Source organism: Sarcophilus harrisii, chromosome 3 (assembly GCF_902635505.1).
Source record: "Sarcophilus harrisii chromosome 3, mSarHar1.11, whole genome shotgun sequence".
Lineage (NCBI taxonomy): Eukaryota > Metazoa > Chordata > Mammalia > Dasyuromorphia > Dasyuridae > Sarcophilus > Sarcophilus harrisii.
Genome location: NC_045428.1, coordinates 500,417,205 through 500,434,407, shown reverse-complemented (window position 1 = coordinate 500,434,407; position 17,203 = coordinate 500,417,205). Strand labels below are relative to the sequence as shown.

General features: G+C 35.8%; 1 protein-coding gene across 3 annotated transcripts in view; it reads left to right on the top strand.

Annotated features, from left to right (window-relative positions):
* Positions 1 to 17,203, top strand: part of POLD3 (DNA polymerase delta 3, accessory subunit) — a 64,312-nt gene that overhangs the window by 25,225 nt on the left and 21,884 nt on the right. For all 3 annotated transcript variants that reach the window (XM_031961408.1, XM_031961407.1, XM_003764661.4), the window contains 4 exons: positions 608 to 872; positions 2,431 to 2,503; positions 7,271 to 7,436; positions 10,618 to 10,724. In XM_031961408.1, coding sequence (XP_031817268.1) covers positions 608 to 872; positions 2,431 to 2,503; positions 7,271 to 7,436; positions 10,618 to 10,724 — 611 coding nt within the window. The remainder of the gene's footprint in view (positions 1 to 607; positions 873 to 2,430; positions 2,504 to 7,270; positions 7,437 to 10,617; positions 10,725 to 17,203) is intronic.

The window sequence follows — 17,203 nt, the reverse complement described above, 5'->3', positions numbered from 1 at the left end:
AGACATATGTATTATAAAATGCTTGATTTAGTTTAGGTCAGCAAAATTGAACTGAATATTCCATAAGAAAGAAATGTACAAAAATGAGATTGTTTCTTGATTAGTCTGTGCAAAATATTCTAGCATTGTCCAGCACTTGTCCTGGCATTCTTACTCATGTATTGCTATAAAGCAAAATTAAGTGTAGTGAAGGGATATATAGCCATGGGTTTTTGGAGCTAGATGACTCAGTTGCCAGCTACTTCTTTGCACTAAATTATGAATAACACTAGCAAAGAAATTTGCCAATAATTTTAATGTGTACGCCCCTTAGCTTCATATTTACTAACTACTAAATATCTATAAAATAATTGTTTCTGTGGATTTAGGATTAAAAGTCTAATGAAAATATTCAGTTGCACATTAATATTGGCTGTGCTAAGGTTTGGTGGTGTTATTTGCTGGTTTATATTCCATTGTGGATTGGGTTGCTTTTTCATAAGATGGGATAAATAATTGAAATTAATTGAGAAGTATTCTTTTGGGGGAAGGTTAAGATGGAAAGGAAGGCTGAGATTGGCTTCATAGTGTTATGACATGAAATTAATAGAATCCTTTCTTGTCCCAGGTTTAGTGCCATCCGATGTGCAGCTGCTGTCCCCAGAGCTCCTGATGAAATTTCCTCTTCAGAGAAACTTGGACAGGCTGATCCTCAGACATCAAATGAAGCCCTACCCAGCAGTGGACCTACCACCAATGGCCATGGTCCTCCTGCTACCAAACAAACCTCACAACATCCCAAAGGAATTATGGGAATGTTTGCCTCCAAAATGGCTTCCAAATCCCAAGATGCTAATAAGGAGACTAAAACGGAGTCAAAAGAGGCAACAAATGTAAGTTAGTCATTAAATTTCACATCTTCCCTGGGTGATGTAAGTTTGTTTTTTAACATCCTGCTACTTAAAATTTTGATATTTGATGATAATTTAACATTAATAATTTCAGCTTGAGTCTAGTAATGCTTGTAGTTTTTACCTCATAGTGAAAGAAAGAGCATGATATAGTGGAAGAAATGCTGAGTTTGCAATTGGGAGACCTAAATTTGAATTCTTAATCTGCCCTTTGTTAGTTTTGTGACCCATAGCAAGTCCTTTGACCTCTTGGCCTATTTCCTTCTCTGTAAAATATGAGGAAGTTGGACTCGATGGTCTTTCTGTTCTTTACCTATGATCCTCTGACATACTAGTTTTTCTCTTTCTATCAAGTTGGAATGCTCATGGATTTGCCCTGTAAATGTTCTTCTTTTGTTCTCTCTCCATTTTAGTTTGTATAAACGCATTGACTTTTAGGTGCATTAATAAAGTGACAAGATTCATAAATCAATTGGGTGCCTGCCTAATGTATTTTCTCATTGTCTCAATTGTTTGTTTTGTACACATCTACTATACAACATTTTGCTCAGATGTTTTAAACATCATTAAAGAGAAATTTGGTTGCATAAAATTAAAAGCAGCATTTCTATCAAACTAGGGAGATTTTATGGAAGAAATATTTCTAAAGGTCTGAGGTTTCCATTTTGTGACTATTATCTTTGCTAGTATGGACCATAATCCCTTTATACTTTACTGATTATCTTCATCAGTTGCTGGGGCTTAAAAAACAATTTTAAGAGTGATATGCTCATTGATAAGGCTTTTTTCATGTAACTATTAGCTAATCTTCACCCGGGTGATATTGGGTCTTCTGCTAGGCCTCTGTTCAGGGCTTTTGTGGCACGATGGGGACTGGATGGACACACAGCCTGTGTTCCACTGGTACAACTCGAAAAACATGACAGTTAATAGTGCTTGTTTTTTGAGAGCGATACCAGGGGAACATCTACAGAGGGTATTCACTTTATTATTTTGTTTGATCTTGCAATTGTGTTATGGAGTAGGACTCGGTTTTCTCATCTCCTAAAGCAGGATTCATAAATTGTATATTATCAGCCTCATGGGGTTATTAAGTTAAGGAAGTGTTTTGTAAAATATTTAATAAATGGGAGCCCTTTTAGTGTGATCTGTGGATTAATAGATTGCATTAAATAACTCCACTAGGAAATGGTGGAACTATCACTTAAGTCCAGGCCTCTGACTCTAAATCTAGGTTTCAGAATGGCTTTAAATACATTTGCTAATTATATCTCTAGAATGGATTACTAAGAGGAACCTGGAAGTTTTTCTGAAATCTTTAGGAGTTGTTAGACCACTTATACTCTCCCATCTTTTGATGTTATTGTCAGTTGGCTTCACTTCATATGTCTTTTGTCTGAACCACAAAGATCCAATCCGATTTATGAACCCTTCCATGCTGAATGATGTCAACTGATGTTTGTAAAGACAACTTTTGCATAGATGGGATGAATTTGATACCAGAATCATGGAAAAACTCTTTTCTTTTCTGTTCTTTTAGACATCTTCAGCAAACAGCAAACCACAAGGAAAAGGGAGTGTGATGAGCAACTTTTTTGGGAAAGCTGCTATGAGTAAGCATGTCTGTCTTCCTAGATGTTTCTGCTAATGAATAGATTAAAAAAAAAATTTTTTTGACCTGTGATTTTATTAGTATAGGGAGCTCCCTGTTATGATGCAGACTTCTGCCAGTTCAGACCAGCAGCTTTTGAGTTGAGCAGGATGGGGTGTGTGTGTGTGTGTGTGTGTGTGTGTGTGTGTGTATGTGTGTGTATGTCTGAGTCTGATCCCAGGCCTTCCACCATCCATTATACCAGATTGCCTCTAGATAATGATTCTTTATCTTTTTGAAGTGTAGACCCTTTTGGTAATTTGGTCAATCCTACAGACTTCTTATAATATTTGTAATTGAAAAGAGGCCTAAATTTTAGTTAGAGGTTAGTAAAAATAAAGATGTAATTTTTTTTCCCCATTCAAGTACAGACTCCTGAAATCTATCCACAAACTTGCACACCTAGATCCCACGTGAAAAACTCTGATCTAATCCAGTCCTTTTATCTTAAGGAAAACGATGCTTCTATACTGTTCAGTACTTTATGATTTCTGTAGTGCTTTGCTTATAGTAGTCCAGCAAGATAATTATTGCAAGTGGATTATTCCATCTGATAGATGAGGAATCTAAGTCTCAAAGAGAAGAAATCATTTTCTTAGGATCACATGGCTGATAAGTCAGAAATGCAACTTGAACCAAATTTCTGATTCCAGATGAAGGGTACTTTGTAGCATACTTATGCTATGAATGAGGTCATATATAAATGGCAAATCTGCCATTCTTTTGCGAACAATCTTTAATACTAGTCTTTGGGTGCAGCAGGAAAGACAAGTATGCAACCAGCAGTTTTTTCCCTACATTTATATCTGTATAACTTCCAGTGTGTAGCTGAAATTATTTGCAAAATCAATGCTGCTTTTATTGTTTCCCCCTTGTCTTATGCCAGGGGACAGTAAACCCAGTTCCACCATAGCATCTAACATTTTTTACTATGGTGCCTGGTATTCAGAATAAAATTTTGGAAAGGACAGATGGGTTGTTTATTCTGCCGAAGAAGTGGCCCAACTATATTATATAGGCCTTAAAGTGGGTAGAGGTTGGGCAATGTCTTCATTATCAGTAATTCCATCTTCTATATCATTTTTAGAGAGGAGAAATCCTGATTAGGGTGAGGAGTAAAAAGAAAACTCCCATTAGAGTGAGATTTAGATTTAAAGATCAGTCATGGAATTTTAGGAGTATCCCTAACCCTTAGCCATAAGATGGTTTACTTAAGCATAAGTAGATAATAGTACTTCCTACTTTTTAGGGTTGTTGTGGAGAAAAGCACATATTTTGTGCTATGGAAATGTGATTTTTGTTTGTTAATGTAGTTATGACACAGTATTTTTGCTTTTTGTTGTTTGCTTGCATTTTGTTTTCTTATTTTTTCCTTTTTTTAAATTTTTCTTGTGCAGCATGATAATTGTGGAAATATGTATAGAAGAATTGCACATTGTTAACATTATTAGATTACTTGCCATCTAAGGGAGGGGAAAAAGGGAAGAAGAAAAAAATTTGGAATACAAGGTTTTGCAGGAGTGAATACTGAAAACTGTAGATGTTTTGAAAATAAAAAGCTTTTAAAAATATAGGTATGGGGGCACCTAGGTGGTGCGATGCATAGAGCACCAGTCTTAAAGTCACCTGAGTTCAGATCTGGTCTCAGACACTTAACACTTCCTAGTTGTGTGACCCTGGGCAAGTCTCTTAATACCAATTGCCTCAGCAAAAAAAAATATATATATATATATAGTTATGATAGAATTTTAAAGTTGGGAAGCTCCTCAGAAATCATCTAATATAATTTTTTTTTTTTAATTATTGAATCACTTCTAGGACATCCTACCCCTTTTTCTCCCCCACTCTCCCAAACCTTCCTCCCTCCCCCCCGCCCCCCCCCAAGGGTACTCTCATCTCTGCTTGCACATTTTTGGTTTTGTGAGCTCTCAATGCAATTCATCCAGCTTTTGGAAGGTTAATTACTAGGCATGTTTTCATTTTGTTGCTCTGTAATCTGTCTCCCTGATCTCTCACCATTTTTTCATATGATAGTCTCAACAAGAGACGAGCCTCCAACCAGATGAGACAAAAAATGTTCCATTCATGTTGAAGCTAAAATATTAGGTTCACTGCTTGTTTATATGTAGAATATAACATATTTTTGTTGAAATGTGCCTGCCATGTAGTTGGACAGGCAGCTCACCTAGTTGTCTTAGACAATTGATGCAGGCAGACAAAGATCTGAGCCAAGAATTGAGCAAGGGGCAAGCATCCGTAAACCCTATATTTAGAAAACTGCATATTGTTTGCTTGCATTTTTATTTTCCTTCTCAGGTTTTCTTTCTTTCTAGCTCCAATTTTTCTTATGCAGCAAGATAACTATAGATATGTATACATATATTGGATTTAACATATACTTTAACATATTTAACATGTATTGGACTACCTGCCAGCTAGGGGAGGAGGCAGTGGGAAAGAGAGGAAAAGTTGTAACAGAAGGTTTTGCAAGGGTCAATGTTGAAAAATTACCCATGCATATGTTTTATCAATAAAAAGCTATAATAATGTTAAAAAATAAAAAACTGCATAACACTTTAAGTGATCCTCAACTAGTATTCTACTAGACTAGTAGTCTGCATTCAAAGAAAACTCAAACTTATTCATAGAGAAGTAGAAAGATTCATAAAAGATGGATAGGAATAGACTTTGGTATGTCCATGACTTCCATGTGAAAAATGAGGGCTACATGACTAGAAAATAGGTGTTTCATTCATGGAGATAGAGTGATAAAAGATGGATAGCCTGAGTGCTACCTTGGTGCTTCTGAGAGAATCATTAGAAACTCTTTCTTCTAGAAACTTTGGATGGCTCCTGTGGGGGTCTAGGGAAAAAAGGCATAGAAATTAGTGATCCAGGAAAGTGTCAACATCACTGAAACATACAATTTGATAAATTGGAAAATGTGTCTCTACTTTTGGCCTAGCTCTTGGTTCCAAAGCAAATCTTTTGAACCCAATATTATATTATATATGCAGGTTTTTTTTTTTTTTTTTTTTAAACCCAGCCCAGACTATCTGTGACCACTGTGTGCCAGGCTAGTCTGTGTGCTGTGATGGTTTCCCACAGCTAGGCCTCATTGTTTGAATTTGTGCTTTGGTGCATCCCTAAGAGTCCGTCCCCCCCCCCCCCCCCCCCCCCCCCCCCCCCCCCCCCCCCCCCGCCCCCCCCCCGTCCATCTTAATTTGCATTTGCCCTAGTTTGGTGCACTACACAATAGCTATTTGGCTATTCTTTTATCTTCTAGCCAGTGGAATTATATTGTAATGGGCTATGTTTCAGGCCTAGTATTTGGGCTCTGTTCTAGAATCTATGTGTGGATGATCTTGCTTGCCATTTAATGTTAATTGCATTTCATTGGTGACATGAGATTCCTTAAAGAGAAAAGAGATCTAGTGTCAGGTCTCAGCCATAAAGAAGGTGGGACCCTACCACCTCACATTTTAATTTGGTCTGGAGTGTGATGCTGGACTAATCCATCTTTCAAATTCACAAACAACTTCGTACTGTTTTCTTTTGGTTGTTTCAATCTTTAATGGTCTTCTGACATTTTATTGAATACTTACTATGGGAAAAATTCTGAACAGAAGTTAGGAGTGACAGATAGTTTTGGAAAGTAGAGAAAATAAAGATGTTTAAAAGATAAGGTTTAATCTGAATAAGCAAAAAAAAATTTGTTTAGGTTAAAAGAAATCAACTGTACAAGGATGATGGAGATGTAGTCAGATAGCATTAAAAAAAATACTTATACATTTTAATTACTTTAAGCTCAGTATTACTTAGTAGTGTCATTGCCAAAAGATCTAAAATGATCTTAGGCTTCATTAGTAGAAGTATGAAGCCCGATAGTCTTACTGTCCTTTTCCCTGATTATTTCATAATAAGGGTATTTTGTTCAGTATCTCACTTCCACATTTTAGAAGGAATATTAACAAAATCAACTATGTCTGTTTAGTAGAAGCAACCAAGATGGGGAGAGGACTTGAAAACATTTCCTAGAAAATAAGATGGAAAGGACTGGGGAGAATAGGCCAGAGAAGAGAAGACAAAATAAAGGAGTGACTTGATTCTTCCCTTGAAAACATTTCATAGACGAAGAGATGGAAAGGACTGGGGAGATTAGGTCAGAGAAAAGAAGACAAAATAAAAGGGTGATTTGATTCCTATCTTCAAAAATTTTTAAAGACTATCATGAAAAAGGAATTAGTCTTATCTTTGTGGTTTCATCAGGGAAAACGAGACCCATTGGCTAGAAGATAAAGGGATGTGAGTTTAGACTCATTTTAGAACTTTGCAGTAATGCAATAGCTTACCTTAGGTCATGGATTCCCCATTACTGGAATAACTCCAACGGGATGGATGAACCCTTGTTAGGAAAATTGTAGAGCTTTGGTTTCGAATTGTATTTTATGCCCTCTAGAGAAAGTGAAGGAAAAAAGCTGAGAAATGGTTCACATTTATAAATAATAAAGTTCTAAGTGATAGTAATTAGATTTCTTTTCTAGAAGAACTAAAACTCAGGTACACACACACACACACACCCCCCTAATACTGATTATTTATGAGGTGAAAGTATTGACTAGTGTGCTTGATTCAAGAGGTGATAATAAGGTAATTTAGTATTGCCTGACAGAATAATATTGCCCTTAAATTTTATATATATATATAATTTATCCTGCTGTGTTCACAGATAAACTTAAAGTCAATTTGGATTCAGAACAAGCAGTAAAGGAAGAAAAAACATTGGAACAGCCTCCAGTTTCTGTCGCTGAACCAAAGCTGGCATGCACTGGAAGCCTGAAGAAACCCTACAAGAAAGTAGAGCCTGTTAAAATGCAGCAAAAGGAGAAAAAAAGGTAGGAAAGTTTTGTGGAGCTTGGTGGAAAAGTATCTCTGCTGGGGACCAAGAGGTCTGAGTTTGAGCTCATTGACAACAGTGGTTTTTCGGTGAGTGATGAGCCCTCCCTAGAACCATAGAATAATAAATCCATATGGCCAGAATGAAGTAAAAACCCAAGCCGTATTAGTGTATTTTGCAAAGCCAATCCTTTGAGGCCTAGATCATTGTTTCCCCACCTTTATTTTAGTCTTGTAGTTACAGTCTAAGAACACCTATTTTTTTTTTTCTTTTTTCTTTCTTTTTTTTTTTTTTTAATTTCAAATTGCCAATTGAAGGTTTACTCAGGGATACTGTTTCCAGTCAAGTTTAAGAGAAGACTTTCTGTGTTTACTTTTTCTATCAATGAGTTTATTTTTCAAGTGGTAAAAGGTAATTAGAAGAGAAACTAAAAAGCACGTAAGCTATTAAAATTGGGTCCAGGAGTTTGAGACACTACCTCATAGTCGGTAGCAGTAAGTCTGTTGAAAGAACCTCTGAGCGACTCCGTCAGGACCGATAGGCCCTAGAAAGGTCTGACTTTTGTGGGGAGGTTGGGCCTGTTTATTTGCCAGACGGATGTCAGCCAGTTCTCCCGAGGTTTCAGGCTGAGCTGGAGCACTATCCAAGGGACTTCACCTTGCCATGAACAGGTGATATGGATGGATTAAAATGTTCCCAACTATGGGTACACTATTCACTGTGATGACTGTTGCTGGCTCTGTAAGTGGGGCTGGCAGAGTTTCCAGGGGCAGGAGGTGGAGAAGAGCTATTGTATACTAGTGGAATGTCTAATTTACAAAGTATACTGTACAGAACTTGTGGTTTTTATACTTCTTGGTCCTTGAGCTTTGTGAATGACAGGCTGCTACCTCCCAGTTAGGGACTAGGAGATCTAAGTCTTACCCCAAGTCGAACTTATGTAGGTTCAACCCATTCTATATTTTATGTTCTCAGGGATGCTATCGGCATTCTTAAAAAGCTTTTGGGATTTAGTAGCCTTTTATAAACTCATTCCCAATGCCACTAGAATATATTGCCACATCTTTGCTTCGTTCCCTCCACTGACCCAAGCCAGACATTGACTTAACAATAGTTTAACATTGTTAGGGAAAGGGTAGAAATATACTTTAGAGTATTTCAGAAACTATTGAATATAGAATCCCATGATCTTCCTTGACACTCCCTTTCCTTTTAAGTCCATATTTGTTCAGTTTAGCATAAAGAATAAGCACTACAAAATCTCATCATCGCATAGTATTTCCATTTTGCTCCTGATAGTTCAGATAAGGGCATTCTTATTCTTTTAACTCCATGAGTTCCAGCAGGAATTTTAAAATCTTTTTGGGACTATTTCTCTCAGCTATAAAATAAGGGGACTGGATAATTAGATCATCTCTAAGGTCCCTTCTAGATCTAAATCTTATCCCCTTCCCTTCTCTAGAACCTCTTGTGTCTGTTGAGTTTGTGAACCAACAGTTATATAACCAACAGTTATATAACCAACAGTTATATTTATAATAACAAGAGGTCTGACTGTTCCTCTTAAGTGGGTCATTACACATGTTCCTCCTCAAGGTACACTAATTATATACTTAGTATAATGGAATCATATATTGTAATATTTATGAAAATAGCCATATTATGTTTTTATACACACACATATAGATAGATGGATATGCACATATATGTGTGTGTGTATAGATATATGCATCTATCAATATGTATGTGCAGTATATGTAATATTTTCCTCAAAACAATTATTTCCTCAAAACAGAACATTCCATTTTACAGATGAGGAAATCACCTGGGTCATGGACATAGGGGTAGTGGGTAGTAAGTGGCAAGGCTGGGATTTGAAGTTAAGTCTTCTGACTCCAAATCCAGTATTCTTTACTTCATATTAATCTGTCCCTTCCATCCAAAATATTCAAAAAAGATCTACTTTTTAACAGACTTGTGAACTCATAATTGGTTGTTTTGACACACTTGTTAGTGATAATGGAAAAGACATTTGAAAAAAGAGAAGAGCAAATATGTACATTTTAACAGTGATAATTTTAATTCCCATGAAATTTTTAAGGGACCCTTGGGAATCATGCTCTGAAGGGACTTCAGTTAAGAGGTCACTTCAGCTATCTACTTATCTTCAGACACAGTTGCACCTAACCAGATAAATCCTGTTTTTTTTTTCCTAACAACCTCTAAGGAAGTTTTTTTTCACATTTATGTAAAGGATTATGAGGTTCTTAAAGTCCCATATCTTGTACATGTTTTTGTCCCTTACAATGCCTGTCACTACTCAACTGTTCATTGAATGAATGAGAGGAGTCTGGCAGGATGCGTAGAAGTAATCCCAGAGAGGCTTTGAGAGGAAACTCCTCTGATCAGTGGCAGTGGCAATGCAATTCAGTTCCATTTGCACTTAAGTAACTGTCTAGTCTTCTTTCTTTCTTTCTTTTTTTAATTTTTTCTGAGGCAGTTAGGATTAAGTGACTTGCCCAGGGTTACACAGCTAGGAAGTGTTAAGTGTCTGAGGCCAGGTTTGAACTCAGGTCTTCCTTAAGACCCTCGTGCTCTATCCACTGCACCACCTAGCTGCCCCTGTCTAGTCTTCTTTCAATCTTTGTCTTGTTCACTTGCTCCCAGTTTTCTCTTCCCTCTTTCATGATTGTTTTGTGAGCTTTATTAAGCAAAACTGATGAACCATTTCAAATTGAAATGGATTCTTGCCATATGTAACATTTTCTGTTTTAGAAAGCAGAGGCACTTACTGAAATGCAAACAAATAAGCAAAATATTCTTCCATAAACCTGGGACACATTATCTCACTAAAATATACAAAGAGCTTGCTTACAGATTGTCTTAGTAGAGAGGCACACGTGTAGAGGGAACAGGTCACTAAGGTGACTCAGTATTTGGCACTGCAGGCTCATCTGGGGTTCTCCTGCTACTCCTCTTGAGCACAGTGTACCTGCTAAGTGGTAGGTGGTTCCCTTACTCACTGCTCTCATACAGCTCAATCCCAATCACTTGAGCTGACCCTCTTCCCACCAGCTGCTCTTCTGAAAGACACTATGGTTGTAGGTGGGACAGGGAGAAAAAGTGCAAGGGAGATGGTGAGAAGAAATATGCATATTTTTATTCTTGGATGGCAACAGGGGAAAGCGGGCTGAACTCTCAGATGATGAAGCAAAAGAAACTGAAAACCTGAAGAAAAAGAGGAGAAGAATTAAACTTCCGGAATCAGACAGCAGTGAAGATGAAGGTGAGAGTTACTCATCTTTGGTCTGTGGGATTGAATCTTTGCTATGATCATTCATCTTTTGCTTAGTTATTATATGGTTATCTAGGCTCCAAAAGCGACTTTATTTTAGATGTAATAAGAAAGGTTGTTCTAATTAGGGGGCACACAATTAAAAATCCTTCCTTGGTAAGTATACCCTATTCTTGTTTAAACTTAAATAATTGGCAATTCTTTTGAACTGCTGGTTAAGAAAAACAAAGAAGCAAAATTCTCCTAGCTAAATGGTAGGATAGCACATATAGTTGTATCCTAGACAATTCTTTCTGAGGTATTCCTTCTCCTCTAATAGATTTATATCCTAGGTTTACTGAACTCTGTTAGCTGCCTATCTAGAAGGATAGATTACTTATCAGTATTTCCAGTGGGATAAGCCCTGTGTTGAACTCTGAGGGTACAGATGCAAACTTGAAAGAGACCTTACACTCTTAATAGATAGAGAATACATTTAGAGGTATCTTTTCAAAAGGAATGGTAGTGTTCATCAAAGTAGGAATTGGGAAGCATAGTAGAAAGGGGAGCACACTTGAATTGGCATAGTGGCCCATACTTGCAGATGAGGGCATGCAGATTTAGGGAATTCACAGTTAAGTAGCTTAGCTCTACCCACATAGTCTCTGAAGGCCTGGTTTTAGGTCATAGCAAATACATCCTCATATTAGCATGTGTCAGCCTGGTGCAGACAGATTTATTAGGAGGTCACTGAAATAGTCTACAGTGAGGGCTTGAACTCAGATGGCAGATGTGGGTATAGAGAAAAGAGTTTAGATACTGAGGAAACAAAGAATCCAGGATCCTATTGGATATGAGGAAAGAAAGAGAGAAAACATGCGTGATCAGAGAGTCAGTAACACCCTCAACAGAAACAGAAGGTAGCAAGGAGAGTGGCTTTTGGAAGAAACATAATAAAGTTCATTTTCAGCAGGAAGATCTGAGTTCAAGTTTTATTTCAGATGCTTATTAGTTATTTGACTAAGCAAATCATTTGATTTCTCTAAGCCTAATAATAATAGGACTTATCATCCAGGATTTATGTGAGGATAAATTAAGAATATTTGTGAAGTACTTTTAAAACCTTAAAGCTCTGTATAAAATGCTATTGTTGTTAATTAGTTAAATCACAGTTCAGTGATTTTTTTTTTTTAGGTATAGTTTTGATTACTTTCCAGAAAGATTGGATTAGTTCAATTCCGCCAGTAAACATGCCTAACCTCACAACCCCTCCAGCAATGATCATTTTCCTTTTTTTAAAAATTTATGCTAATTTGATGTGTGTAAGATAGAAGCTCAATATTGTTTTTATTTGTATTATTCATTAACTATTCATTAATCATTTGTCTATTAGGGAATGACTGTGTTCTTAGATATCAGTGACTTTGTTGCTTTTATCAGTGTTCTTATATCACTTATATATCAATTTCCTGTCATAATGCATTAAAAAAATTATTTTTCACTATTCTTAGAAGAATAAACTAAATGAGGTGATGGCTTTAATTGTATCGAGCACTTTTTTTCTCAAGCAAGTATAGATTTTGATCATTGAATCAAAGGACTAATACTCAAGAGATTAAAATGGTTAAGAGTGGCTAATTTGAAAAAGTGAGAAGTACAAAAGATATGGATGGATAACGTAATCCATAGAGCAGAAGCTCCAGATTTCTTCTATCAGAGATGATTTTTTTTTTTAAGAATCTAAAATAATCCATAAGTATTTTTTAGCATGAAGTTTTTTTCTCTTTCTTTGCTTCTCCCTCCCAACCCCCTCCCTTTTCGCCTCCCTCCCTCCCTCCTTTCCTTCCCCCCTTCCTCCCTTCCTTCCTCCTCTCTCCCTCCTCCCTCCCTCCCTCCCTTCTTTCTTTCTAGAAGCCATTTTAAAATTATCTTTATAAGATCTCAAACTTTGATTTTTTTTCATTGTTTTGCTATGTGTGTGCTTATTTCCTATTTCCTCTTGCAGCATATTCTCAGCAAAACTCTAAATTAAGCAATGGGACTTAGTAAATATTCCCTACTAGTTCACATTAGACTCTACCCTTGCTGTCTTTACATCCTCACCTCCCTAGTTCTCTTTTATGTAATTGTTTTCCAACTGTTGGTTTCTTTATCCTTTACATACTCAGCAGTCATAGGATCAGAATCTTAAAAGTTGAAAGGCTCTTAGAGATCATCTAATCTAATCCTCTCATTTACAAAAGAATGAACTGAGGCTTAAAGAGTTAAAGTGACATCCTATGGTAGTGTGGCTAGTTAGTGATAGAGAAAATATAGAACTCAGATTTCATGGACTCTCAGAGCACACTAGTACAGCCCCTGACCTAGAAGAAAATTTAAATGACATTTTAGTTATTTTTTAAATATCTGTAGAGGCAGAGAAGGGTGAAATAAAGACCAGTGGAAGAAAACTGCAAAAATGTAGATTTTGGCTTGATGGTATTTAAAAAAACAAAAACAAAAAGCCCTAAACTTCCTAACAATTTGAACTCTTAAGAAATGAAATGGGCAAGCTTGAGAGGGTCAGTTTCCCATTGTTGGAGGATTTCAGGTAGAAGTTAGTCATTATTAGGAATATTAGAAAAGATTCCTTTTCAAGAACATATTGAACCAAATGACCTCTGAGATACTTGGAAATCTTGATATTCAGTGGGAGCTTTTCTGTTTTGTGATTTCCTCAATATCAGAAGAATTCAGGTAGAGGTTGGATGATAGTTCATTGTAGATTGTCAAAGAGAATTCATTCTTTATATTGGAATTTTCCAGTCCCTTCTAACAATTTTTGCCATTATTATGATTCTCAGAGCTAAAAAACTTATACAAATAACTTAAAGTCTTAGCAGACATTTCCGGTTTTTTTTTTTAGTACTGATAAATTAATAGAATGAATTTTATGCTTGATAAGGATGTTTTTAATTTGAAAAGTGATTGGTAAAGTATCTTGATTAGTCTTTTAAAAGTCAGTTTAAAAAACCTAGAAATAGATTCTAGGAATGAATCATTTCATTAAGCTGTTAAATAGCTTTTCTTTGACTGCTTCAGTTCAACAAATATTATTTTTAAAATTTTATCATTGAGTTTTATTTTCCATTCATATTCTTGGAATAGGTATTTCTGGGAGTCTTTGAATTTACATGCCAGCTCATTCAGGGTGTTAAATTCCAGTGGCAGAAAATTGATACCAGTGCTTTGAATGTGGCCAGAGAGCTATCTTCTGAAAGAATTCCTCCAGATAATCCTTGGATAAATTTATCTGTTTTATAAAAAATCTGAACTTTTCACATGTGAAAGAGCGAACAGACTCACTCTGCTTGGCTCAAGAGGACAGCACTAGGAATGGTGAGTGGGAACTTCAAAGAGGTCCAATAAGCTTAATGTCAGAAGAAGAGATGTCCCAAACAGCACCATGCTCTTTCTTGGCTTGGAATCATGACTTCAAAAACTGAGATGATTCTGGTTCAGCATCTTACACCTTGATTAGCATGGATTGGATAGAGAGCACCTGAGATTCTTTCTACCTTGGGCTCTGGTGATCCTATTTTTGTTTTATAAGCAGTAAAAAAATAACAATAAAATGTTCTTTTAAACTCTAAATATGGAGAATGAAAGGTTGGACATCAGTGAAAAGTCGCCTCTGCTCTCGAAGTTACCACCATGAGAAGCCTCAGATACTAGTTGAGAAATGACTTTGATGTTTTTATGTTTCATAAGCAGTTTTGATGAATTTTTCAAAAATGCCAGAGCCCTTGGTTTGTCTTGTAGATGTTTTAAGTTTCTTCATTCTCCAGTCCCAAACAAATTTGTTCATAGCTTCTAGTACTCATTTTCCTGACACAATAGCAACTAGGGAAAGATACAGATGCATTTGGTTCAGTGGATTAAAATGCAGTAGGGGCTGAATGGGAGAAGACCTCTATAGGGACTCCTCTCCCTGAAAGATGACCAGGAAGTCTGAGAGGGCTGCTGGGAGAAAAACCTCTAACAATCCATAATTCTTTTGAGAAATTTGACTGTGGACTTATTTTATTATTTTTCTTACATGTAATTTAGCTTAATGATATATGGTTCTCTGAAGGCAAAGAACTTTTTTAGTCCTTTTGATATGTGTATGTAAATTGTTTTTTTGAACCTAAAACACCAAAAATAATAGCATTTCCATATTTATAGCAGAACACAAAGATGAAACCATGAATATATTTCATACATATATTTCATTTTAAAAAGCCTATAATAAATTCTACATATTATTTTATGTTTTTGCATACTATATGTTACTTTCAAAACTGCCTCCTTCTGAGATTCCTTTTCTTCTATGGATTTAAAAAAATTTGTTTCAATGGCTTCTCTTCCTTTTCTTCTTCCTTTTCCTGTTTTCCAGTAAATAATAATATAAAAGATGAGAGTAAGATAAAGGGGATCTACTAGCAACTAAGATTAAAAACTATTTTGGAATAAGAGTCAAAACAATGAAAAAACAGTGTTGTTACTTTGTAACAACAAAGCCCCAAGATCCCTTTTCAACAACAAAAACAATAAATACAAAGTTTCTTCTGCAGGATGGGAGCTAGCTTCCAAAAAGGCAATAATGAATGAACACACAAGACATTTAAGAAATGGAGGCAGGAAGCCTAAAGTATCTCTATTGCTAATTCCTCCTCCCTTCAATCCCATTTAAAAACAAAACCCTTCCAAGAAGTATAGTGAAGCAAAAATAAATGTCCAAAAATAGAACTCTTTTTGTATCTTGTAGCCATATAAAAATACATAACATGCTCCATTCTTCTGAGGAACTCCTGAGTTATGATTGGTCATGGCATTGATCAGAGTTCTCAAGTCTTTCAAAGCTGTTTTCTTTACAATGTTACTGTCTTTGTATAATTGTTCTCCCGGTTCTGTTTGCTTTACTTCTTATCAGTTCATGGTACCCAAGGTAATTTGAAATTCCATTTGCTTGTGATTGTTTCTTCCCAGTCATTATCCTCCATCTTAATACCTTTTCTCTACCTTGTCTCCCTGTTAAATTTGATTTGTCTCTACCTCAAGCTCTGCCTTGTTTTTGATGTATTCAACAGAAGTATTTCAGAAAAGAGTTAAGATTCTTTTGCTGCCCATTCTCTCTACCTTGTCTTCTACAGTTGTGTACTCTTTTCATATCCCTCAAGTATGAGAAATGGCAAGTTCCATGCCCTTCTTCCTCTTTTCTGTACTCTGTATTTTTTTTTTTTTTTAACCTTCCATAGAAGCAGCTGGAAGATCATGGAGTTCAATTATGGTTTCAAATTTCCTAGCTGTGTGATCCTGGGCAAGTCACGGAACACTGTTTGCCACAGTTTCCTTAGCTGTAAAATAGTGATAATAATAGCACCTATCTTACAGAGTTATGGGATTCAGATGAGATAATATTTATGAAGAATTCTTAGTAAAGCACAGTGAATGGCACATAGTAAACAATATAAATGTTTATTCTCTTCATCTTTCAATCCTCTTTACTTTCTCCATTTAAAACCCTCAGAACAGAAGTAAGCATACTTAAGAACTCTGGATTGGTTGTTTGTTTTTGAGTTCATGATTTTAATATCTTTTGAAAATATTAAAGTTTTCAAAGAACAATTAGGATGTTAGTTTTCCATCTTCCCACATTTCCTTCCATTTGCTTAAATTTACCATTCTAGATTTCTCTGAACTCTTTTGTTTCTAAGTGCAGGATTTATTGTCAGAAAGACCTGAGTTCACGGCTGACCTCTTATTTAATATTCATGTGACAGAGGAAAGTCCCTTAACTTCTCAGTCTCAATTTCCTCATTTATACAATAGGAATAATTAATTATAGTACCTATCTCATAGTAGCTTTGATGACCAAATGACATAATTTGTAAAAAACAAAAACAAAAAAAACCTTTTTATTTATTTATTTTTTTAAATTTAATAGCCTTTTATTTACAAGTTATATGCATGCGTAACTTTACAGCATTAACAATTGCCAAACCTCTTGTTCAAAAAAAAAACAAAACAAAAACTTAAAGGGCCGTATAAAGTACTTATTACTTATTCATTCCTTTATTTATTTGTGCACTTAATTGTATTTATTTGTTTATTTTCTTGAAGTTCCTGCTCATTTTTGGTCATTTGGCCTAGATCTCTTTTACCCTTTGGAATATTTTAATTTCAGGATCTGCATTGACTTTTTGTAAAAGTGTCTTTTGTTTGCTACTAGCCACAGTTCCCTAATTCTTGGTGCTGCTTCTTTCCAAAAGATGATGGTATTTTTTTTTGGAGATGACATTCCTAGAACTTCCTTTTGAGCTTCCTTCCATGAGGAGATGGGTGGATCCTTCTTATTTTTATTTTGCTTTCTGGATCTAGATCTGGTTTAGATCAGCAGTTTTCTTTTATTCTTGAATGTATTGATTGATGTTCAGTTTTTTAGACATGACTTTAAGATAGTCCATTGA